The following is a 9672-nucleotide window of genomic DNA, read 5'->3' on the forward strand; positions in this document are numbered from 1 at the left end:
CCTCTGGACTTCTACTGTGCCGCGGGGGGCGTCTCGCTCTGTTGTGGCCCACGCTGGTGGGTACCCTGTCGTGCGGCCACTTTTGGGACGATTTTTCACCTCAGGTTTTGTTCATGTTTGGGTGCCACCGAGATCACGGTTTCGTGTTACCGGACTACGATTACTCACACGAATTGGATTCACGAGTACACGATTTACGTTACAAGATCCGGATACACTCGAACCGCAGCTCGCCGCCGCCGGTAGCAACTAGAGTTCAACAACCAGAACAACTTCCTCTTTGCCTCATCTTCGAGACGAAGCTGTATAAGACGTTACACAGTAACGGAATCAGGTCAGTACTTCACCCAAGCTGGGCCGTCATACTTGCTGTTGGAGTTCTTAGCTCGACCGGCTCTGCTGCTCCTTGTCTTGAGCTTCTATAGCATTCTAGGTCTCCATCGTGACATTCGTTACTGTAGTAGTACCCCTTCCTTCACGCACTCGCCCCACTCGACAGTCGACAGACCCCTAGACGGACTCCTCCTGCCATAACGGCACTCCATTCACTCATCCCCGCTAGACGGACTCCTCCTGCCATGGCGGCCGGCGTCGTACCGCCATAGCCACCCGCTACACCGTCGCCTCCAATTCCACCGCCTGCACTCGCCGAGCTGCCCACCGTCCTCCACTACTGTCGCTCTTCTTCCCCTTTACGGATCACACATCTGCCACCTGGTCGGAGAAATCGGATGAGTGTTGACTCGTCTCGTGGTTCAAACCCACGTCCACCGCTGGTTAGGTCTTTCACCGTCTTCCTCTAAATCCAAAGAGGATATAGGGCCTAGTCACACTGACAACCCACGTCCTGCGGTTTTGAACGGCGTGCTTAGGGTTCAAGAGTGCAAGTGGAGCATGCAAAGAAGACTCGAGAGAGAAGGGAAGAAGATAGAGGAGATCATGGCCATCAAATTCCTTCGCACGCACGAATCTTAAAGGTGATCGGCGTGAAGCTTCTGCTTGGACGATCACGGATAGGATTGCAGGTTATAAGTCGTGGGCTTTCTTGTATCTACACGCTTTTTTAGTTTCTCGAGGCTCCCCATGTCCATCGACTCAAAGGAAATTGCAGTTGCTACTAGCCAGCCATCGGCAACTTCAGCCATTGAAGTAGCCCCATTTTGGACCCTAAATCAGGAGCGTGAGGGGTGTTGCAACTAAGCACGTCATGGGCGACAACGAAAGCTAGTCAACCATAGCTAGCAAGGAACTTTAGCGTAATGGTAGTTCCAACTTATGTAGTCCTGTCAATTAGTAGTTTAAGTTTTTATGGAAAAAGATTAAAAAAATTCATTACTTGACACCGTTTACTATCTAAATTTAACTCTTAGCCCCTAAAGAAGAAAGTTCCTAGCTTCGCTCCTGAATAACGGGTTAGTGTTATTCGAAGAGTGCACAACCTGATGTAACATAGTTTAGTGTTGATCTCCATTCTCGCTTCTTTGTAAAATTCTTGTATGCATAACTTCACGTGTTAATATAATTGTTCAAGCCGGATCCTTGCCTGCCGTAGTCCTCCGATCCCCTGAAAGAAATATGGAGCATGATATTAAATCCTCTTTAAAGGAAGGCGCACTATCCTTGTACAGAGCGAAGTGCACTACATGTTTATCGAGATGAGCGGGCTCATAAGCTTAGCAACCATAATGCACTCAGTTATAACTTACAAACCTTGACCACATGCAAACACCATTTAAAACTTTGACAGCAATAATACGGCACTACATATAGGTGTTTGTTGTTTAGGCATAAAAAATGATATTGTTCTTATTAACAACTGGTTACCATTTTTTCTTGTAATAAGAAGAGCAACGATCACCTTGACTCCCTTAAAAAAAACGATCACCTTGGCTAAAAGAAAGTGATGATCAAATACGTTTGTTGGGCTAAAGAAAAGATCTTTAGCAACTAGATCCAATATACATCATGTGGGTCCAAAAAATCTGAGATGTAGCCCATGAGCTGAAAAAGGGTCCAGAGCACAAGTCAAGATTTTTAGCCGTGTGGGCTGTGGCCCACATTGGCAGTTAGGTTTCCTTTTTTTAGTGGTCTTTTCTTTTGATGTTGGCTCAATCCTTCTTAGGTTGAGGAACTTGCTCGTGGTGTTCATGGAACTTGCTTGCAAAGTTGCAACCTCCAAAACTTGAAATTACAGATATCGCGTTGAAATTCAGGTGATTAGTTCTAGTGAAGTTCCAATGAAACTTGCTACTTGAAAATGTCATCCCTTCACCTCCTATCCCGCAGTGTTTTTGCCTGCTTAGTTTCTTCGCGCATCACAAAAACCACGAGCCATACAAATTCTGTTGACAAAAAGATCCATGGGAGTCCTTTGGCCGTTTGGATCTTCCCATGCCTTTCTGCTCGCCCACGTATTCCCATAGACAGCTCGTGGAATACCACGTCACGTCCACCGGGGACCCACGGCAATGTGACCCCATCTGTCATCCACGGCCACAAAGTACCCGTTCCCTTTTTCTCCAAAAAGACGAGAGGACTTGTCGACTACCCATGCCCGGTCCTTTTCTCCGGACCCACACTAACAGAAACCCATACGCCGACATTGTGGGCCCACACGATATATCAGACCCACACGCCAGCGACACCGTCCACAACTTATCCGCGGAAATCTTCGTTTACTCCCTCCGCTGTCCGCTCCCCAACAGAACCCTACGGCAGCTACTCCCCTAGCTTCCAACCCAAGCGCCCCGTCTTCAGTCCCCCCACGACGCCCCCCTGAACCCGCAGCAATCGCCAAGATTTCCTCCGGCTCCAACCGAATCGGTCGAAACCGCGGCACGAGCCCTCAAAGCTCGCGTCTTTGGGTATCAATCTCACCTGAATCTTGAGCGATTTTGCCCTAGTCTGGTCACAATGGGCCGCAAGAAGAACGGAGGTTCCGGCGCCGGTTTCCTGAAGCCGCTCGGCGGGGTCTCCCCAGCCCGTATGTCCGGAGCCGGCGCCGTTTTCTTCCTCGTCGGCTCCGCGCTCGGCTTCGTGGCGGTGCTCCACGCATCCGAGTCGGAGGAGGCCGGCGGCGAGTGGGCTTCAGCGGCGCGGTGGGCTGCTCGGTCGGCTGCTCGGTGGGCTACTGAGCTGGCCGGCTCGGTCGGAGCCCACCACCTGCTCGTCGCAGTCTCGCTTCTTTTCTTGGCCGCTAGTGTCTGGCGCCTAGGCAAGCGCTGCGCCGCCGTGGAGGGGCTCGTCGGCAGCACGGACTCTGCGGTGCAGGCATTGCGCGTGGGGGGTATCGTGTGCGCCGTGTGCGGGTCGAAGATTCAGGCCCTGAAGAGAGGCCGCCGTAGCGCCGAGCGCACCCGCTCCGACGCCTCCAGCGGCTGCCCTGACAAGCCGGTCTCGAGGTCGCTGGCTGCTGAATTCGAGCAGGAGGCTGACAAGGACGAAGAGGATAATGCAGGCGAGACCAGCGATTCAGAAGAAGGCAATGTGCAGTATCTGAGGAGGAGGCTCAAGGAGGAGAGGCTGCTGAAGGAGGTTGCACTCGAAGAACTGGAGAAGGAGAGGCTGGCAGCTGCATCTGCTGCTGATGAGGCCATGGCCAAGATTGCCTGCCTGCGCAGCGAGAAGGCTTTGGTGGAGAGGGAGGCGAGACAATTGCAGGAGATGGCGCAGCAGAAGCAGATGTATGACCGGCAGGTGATCGAGTCGCTCCAATGGGTGATCATGAAATCTGGAATGCAAGGCTGGGAGCCTGAAGCCGCATCCGATCCTGCTGTGTCGGAAACAAGCGAGGATGACAGAGATAGGAAGTAGCTAGTTCTGTGGGTTCTTAGTCGTTGGATGTAAGAGTGAGGAAGGCCCTGTGCTGGGGAAGTCATTGCCTGCTTGAGTTCTTTGTCCTCTGATCAGTTTTCAGCAGCCAAACATGGCATAATGCCTAAGTTTTGATAATTCACAGAGGATGCTCTAGTATGCCAAACTCTCCAGGAGAAATCTGTAACATCGACCTGTATATATACCATCTTTATATGCTGTTTAACTACTTACTATGGTAAAAAAACCAGTACTAGATCGTTCTACCTTGCTTGCCCATTGATATGTTGTCAGTTGTCTATTGTTCTTGAGTGTTCTCAAGAGTATTTAGCCGATTTTGGTATAAGATGCTGGAATGACCACTAGGAAACTTATGTAGTTCTGTTACTATTGAGTCTGAATATTAGAATACCATAATATAAATCATTACACCGGTAAGCTTGGATACTTTGGTTTCAGCATTAGAATTTTCAGATATCTGTCAGACCATGTTTGAGCAAAACATAATGAACAACAGCAGCACAGTCGAATTGTTTCAATCTGTAGTTTCTAATATGCTGCGAAAACTTGCAGAAACTTCATTAGGGGCCATCCTGTTTGAATATTGGCCACAGTCTAATTTCCTCAATCTAGTGCTCAAGCACCTCAGTGCTGTGGAAAGTGCAGATGACGTGCGAAAATTCCTGCTCCTGTGATCTTCAAAGGCTTCAGTATTCAAAGGCTGCAGATCGTTTCTATTTGTGTCTTGGTCGTTTTCTAAGAGGAATTTAAGAGGAAATGTTGAAATAATTTTACTAAATCTTTTCCTGCTTGCATGAATGGCGAGCTTGATTTAGAAAAAGTTAATTATCCCCTGTTCTTGAAAGCAACCAATAGTTTCTAATTGTTCCGAATTGCCATGCAGATTTTATACCAACTAAAACAATTTTTATTTGAATTTGTTTCTGCACCGCGGTGGAAGTTAACGAACATCTTTAAACTTGGCGCTCTCCCTCCCCCATCGATCAGGCGATCACAATGCGCAGAGCCCTCCGCCCCCGCCCCATCCAGCGCCGCCCGCCGGCCGCTGAATCCCCGACGCCCGTTTCTCCCCCATGGTACGCCGCGCCACGGTCGACGCTCCCGCCCCCGCCTTCGTCCGAGGCCGATCCCCTCCTCGTCGCCGCGTCCGAGGTCGCGCTCGCCCTCCCCGTCCACCCCGCGCCGCTCCCGGCCGCCGCGCCCGCGCCGCTCCTCCGCCTCCTCCCGGCCTTCACCTCCGCGCACTTCCTCTCCCTCCTCCACCGCAACCCGCTCTCCGTCCCGCCGCTCCCGCTTCTCTCCCTCTTCCGCGTCCTCCTCGCCTCCCCTCCGGGCCTCTTCCGCCACACCCCGGCCTCCTTCCTCTCCATGTCCCACCATCTCCACAGCCACCGTCTCCCCCACCTGGCACTCCCCCTCCTCCGTCTGCTGGCGTCTCGCCTCGGCCGCGACTCCCCGCAGCGGCTCCTCACGCAGCTCCTCTCCGCGGTCTCCCCCGATGACCCGGCCCCTCTCGTGTGGGAGCTCGCCAGAGCCTATGCCGACGAGGGCCTCCTGCCTGACGCCTGCTCCCTCATCCTCCTCGCGCTCCGCAGTGGCGTCCGCGTCCCAGTCCCCGCCTGGTCTGGCATCATGAGCCGGCTTCACACTGCTCCCGAAGCCTACGCCTTCTACCTGCAGCTGCTCGACGCGGGCGTTCCCCCGGAGGCCAAGCTCTTCAACGTGCTAATGCGTGACATGATTAGATCGGGCGAGCTTGCCAGCGCGCGGAACTTGTTCGATGAAATGCTGAGCAGAGGTGTGCGGCCGACGGTAGTGAGCTTCAACACCTTGATATCAGGAATATGCAAGGCGGCGGATCTGAACGGCGCAAACGCTCTGCGAGGGCTAATGGCGAAGGCAGGTGTCGCGCCAGATGTGTACACCTACGGTGCTTTGATGCAGGGGTTGTGCAGGGCTGGGAGGATACCAGATGCAGTGGAGATGTTCGAGGAAATGTGTGAGAGAGGCGTGAACCCCAACACTAAATTGTTCACGACATTGATAGATGCACATTGCAAGGAGGGGAATGTGGCAGCTGGGTTGGAGTTGTACAGGGAGATGGCAGCAAGGGGTGTCCAGACGGATTTGGTGGTGTACAATGCGTTGGTGAATGGCTTTTGTCGAGCACGAGATTTGAAGGCCGCCCATGACATTGTGGAGGAGATGAGGAACACTGGTCTCAAGCCGGATAAGGTGACTTACACCACTCTCATTGATGGCTGCTTCAAGGAGGGGGAGTTGGACATGGCTATGGAGATGAAGCGGGAGATGTTGAATGAAGGGGTTGCATTGGACGAGGTCACTTACACTGCGTTCATCTCGGGACTGAGCAAGGCAGGGTGTGCAGTTGAAGCAGAAAGGGTTCTGCGCGAGATGATGGAGGTTGGTTTGGAACCTGACAACACAACTTACACAATGGTGATTGATGCCTTCTGTAAGAATAGTGATGTGAAGACAGGCTTTAAGCTGCTGAAAGAGATGCAAAATAAGGGTCGAAAACCAGGAGTTGTGACATATAATGTGGTTATGAATGGGCTCTGCAGGCTTGGCCAGATGAAGAATGCGGACATGCTACTGAATGCGATGCTTAATATTGGGGTGCCCCCAGATGATATAACATACAACATTCTTCTGGATGGACATTGCAAGTATGGAAAAGTTAGAGATGCTGAAGAACTGAAGAGTGCAAAAGGAATGGTTTCAGATTTTGGGGCTTATACTTCACTAATCAATGAAGTTCTCAAGAAGAAGCCAAGTAAGAGTTACCATGATAATAGATAGTTTTGCTGGGTTGATGCAGTTATTTTGTACTTCCCTACCTGTAACAACCTTAGATGTTGAAGATTGAATATGCAATATGAATATAATTTGCATGCTCAGACTGATGAATAATGTGAATCTACCTCGTTGAGCACTGATATCCCGGCTTTGAAGATTGCTGTCAGGGAGGGGAAAACAGAGGTTCTGGAAAATCAAGGACTAAATATGTTTCTTGATTCTCTGTTTCAGTCAATGCATCTTGATGGCATGTTTGCCAAGATCTGAGAAGTCTTAGCAACTGGCCTGGTTGTGCCTGTTGGCTGTTGGGTCCAAACTACTTTTACTTTGCAGTCATGCTACATTACAATATAGCAGATTTGCATCTGTTTCAAATGTCGAGATCACAATTCGTCAATTCACAGCCAATTCTTGCAGCTTGGGCAGATATGAGATTATTACAAGTAAGGTGTCTCTTCTTATGAAATTATTAAAGAACCTGTCTCTGTCTAAACTTAACTGTAGTTAAGATCTTTTTTCCTTTCTTTCTTTCAGAAGCTAAACTTGTGATATCATCATCCATCTTGGTTTCATGGCCCATATAGGCGCCTATGGTAATTTCAATTTGCTTGTCATCACGATTGAATATGTAGTGAAGTGTCATGTTCAGTTTTATTTGGCTGAAGTGACGCACTGACGCACAGAGGTATTTTGTTTACTTTTATCTTCCCGATATTTACTCATAATTAAGTAAAACCTAGAGTAGACTAGCATCAGCTTCATTTGCTATTAGATAATGTAGTGAGACGTTCCAAAGGAGAAATATTACAACTTTGCTTAATTTATTGCAGCCTACTGAAACTTTGGTTACCAAATACTTGAGGCCTCCAACTACTATCTAGCTTGAACAGCCTTTGCCATCCCATATGCTGCGGCTGAAGCAAGCGCTCCAATAATAGCAGTCTGGACAGCGCTGGTGAATGGGCGGTTCCCAGTAAAGCGACCCTTGATGTAGCCAAAGAAAAGCAGCGCCACCAGTGTGACTCCAACAGATGTAAGCATGGCATTTTGAGCCGTGGAGATGAACATGTAGGGCAGGAGAGGGACCAAACCACCGATTACATAAGATAGTGCGATTGTACAGGCACTCTGCAGGGCCCTTTTCGGATCTGGTTTCTCCAATCCCAGCTCAAACCTGAACGCATTGCTCTGGTTAGTTGAGAAAAGCATTCACCATCCATTAATGATACTTCTAAGTTCTTACCATCTTTCATTGGTTGGTTAATGGCTATTAACATTTTTCATTCTTTTCTCAAATATAAATGTTTTCATTCTTGACAGCTTTATAAACTACCTCAAAGCCATTCAGCTTATGTCAGAGCATTCCAAATTAGTCCCACCAGGATTCATGGATTTGCTTCCAAGTACAAAAATGAGTTTGCAGGGCTGTTCAAAAGGTGGAATCAGTGATCATACCTCATCATGAAGTCTAGCCAAGCTTGAGGATTCCTCCTGAGCCCATCTACTACAGGGCCATACTCTTGTGGCTCAAGCCCATACTGAGACATGATCTCTCCAATTTCAGCAGCCTCTGGATGATCAATCAAGGATTCAAAATACCAACGGTCAGGATGCCAGTCATATACACACAGGATGACAGGAATCTGTCAACAATGTTTCATGAACTGTTGTTCATGTGACATCCATATACCAGTGTCCGGGACGGTGATGATCTCCTCCTGCTCCCTCTTCATCTCCCGCTTGTAGTGATCTGCCTCGCTCTGGGCCGCAAGGTACCTACCACATGGCGCGGGCGAGGAACAGAAATCCAGAATCTTGCCTTAGTGGGCACCTTTTTGAATTGGAAACAGCGTGGTGTTTATCTTGTCCTCAGAAAAAAAATTAAATCATTGTTCTCCAGTTTGCTGGGCCTAAAAGTTGTGACAGCACAAAGCGTGGTCACGCAGAGCGGCCACACACTTGTCTATCACGAGCTAAGCTTTTCTCCTAACGATTCCCTTTTTTGGTTTGGATGCGGGCAATTTACAAGTTGAGTTGGTGCTAGAGCACGTCAGTATCTGCTGAACAATGCTAAGCTTACAGGCCCATGGTTTTTCAGTTCAGTGATCGGATGCTATGGATATGACTACTGCATGCTAATACTCAAAGTGGAAGATAACACGCCTCTGATTCTACAGTCAACAACGCGTGCAAAATTCAAGACACTATCTGACGACTATGGTCAAGACTGAAGAACAACGCCTAACTAAGCAGCTTTTAGTTTTGCAAAAAGAAGAAGCGTTCTATCAACCAAGTACCTGAATTGAAAAGTTTGCCCTATAACTCAATATTAACATCCTAGTTCAGAGAAAAACTGAAACCACGTTGGCACTAAACGGAAAAGACAAACCAGATGGCGCTGGCAACTTCGGCTAGATCGGCCGTGAATGAATGGGAGGGAAGCAAAGAGAGAGACGCATTCTGATCAGGTGGTTACCCTCCGAGTCCCATGGAGATGGCGCCGGCGGCGACCTCGGCGAGGCCGGCGGTGAGGACGAGCGAGGAGGGCGCGCTGGCGCCGGAGAGCCCCGCGGCGAGGGCGAAGGGCACGGTGAGGCCGTCGGACACCCCCATGATGACGTCGCGCACGACCTCCCCCGCCGTGAAGTGACGCTCGCGGTGGCTCGTCCGCTTCTCCAGCATCGGCTGCCCCCGCGAGGCGCCGTCGCCGTCCATCGATCGCCTGACGCCGGTAGAGACGAAACGCGTGGCGGGCTCTGCACGCCTGTCCAAGTTCGGGTGGAAAGCTGCGTGGGACTGCTGTTTTCTGAATTCCGAATCTCCGCCTCTGTTTTTATAGGAGTCCATGGAGCCCGTCGCGTCATTATTGAAAATCCTCGTATTCTCATAACATTGTTAATGTAAAAAGTTATGCATACCACACGTATATGTACGCATGAAACCATAGGTATATATATTTCCATGTTAAACACTTAGCTCAAGCTAAGTTGTTAATTAAATGTATGTCAATTACACTTG

General features: G+C 49.7%; 3 protein-coding genes across 3 annotated transcripts; 2 read left to right on the plus strand and 1 right to left on the minus strand.

Moving 5' to 3' along the window:
* The first annotated feature begins 2699 nt into the window (after positions 1 to 2699).
* Positions 2700 to 4079, plus strand: LOC112899916 (protein FLOURY 1-like). The gene has a single exon (XM_025968574.1). It carries the CDS (start codon positions 2914 to 2916, stop codon positions 3811 to 3813), a length of 900 nt encoding a protein of 299 aa, XP_025824359.1. The 5' UTR covers positions 2700 to 2913; the 3' UTR covers positions 3814 to 4079.
* Positions 4080 to 4817: 738 nt separating this feature from the next.
* On the plus strand, positions 4818 to 6794 carry LOC112901508 (putative pentatricopeptide repeat-containing protein At1g09680). Its single transcript, XM_025970439.1, has one exon. It carries the CDS (start codon positions 4831 to 4833, stop codon positions 6655 to 6657), a length of 1827 nt encoding a protein of 608 aa, XP_025826224.1. The 5' UTR covers positions 4818 to 4830; the 3' UTR covers positions 6658 to 6794.
* Positions 6795 to 7391: 597 nt separating this feature from the next.
* On the minus strand, positions 7392 to 9501 carry LOC112901509 (vacuolar iron transporter 1.1-like). Its single transcript, XM_025970440.1, has 4 exons — positions 9131 to 9501; positions 8345 to 8430; positions 8110 to 8224; positions 7392 to 7828 (listed from the first exon to the last, which is right to left on the minus strand). Exons 1-4 carry the CDS (start codon positions 9499 to 9501, stop codon positions 7528 to 7530), a joined length of 873 nt encoding a protein of 290 aa, XP_025826225.1. The 3' UTR covers positions 7392 to 7527.
* Positions 9502 to 9672: the final 171 nt, after the last annotated feature.

This window comes from Panicum hallii, chromosome 7 (genome assembly GCF_002211085.1).
Source record: "Panicum hallii strain FIL2 chromosome 7, PHallii_v3.1, whole genome shotgun sequence".
In the NCBI taxonomy this organism is placed as follows: Eukaryota; Viridiplantae; Streptophyta; class Magnoliopsida; order Poales; family Poaceae; genus Panicum; species Panicum hallii.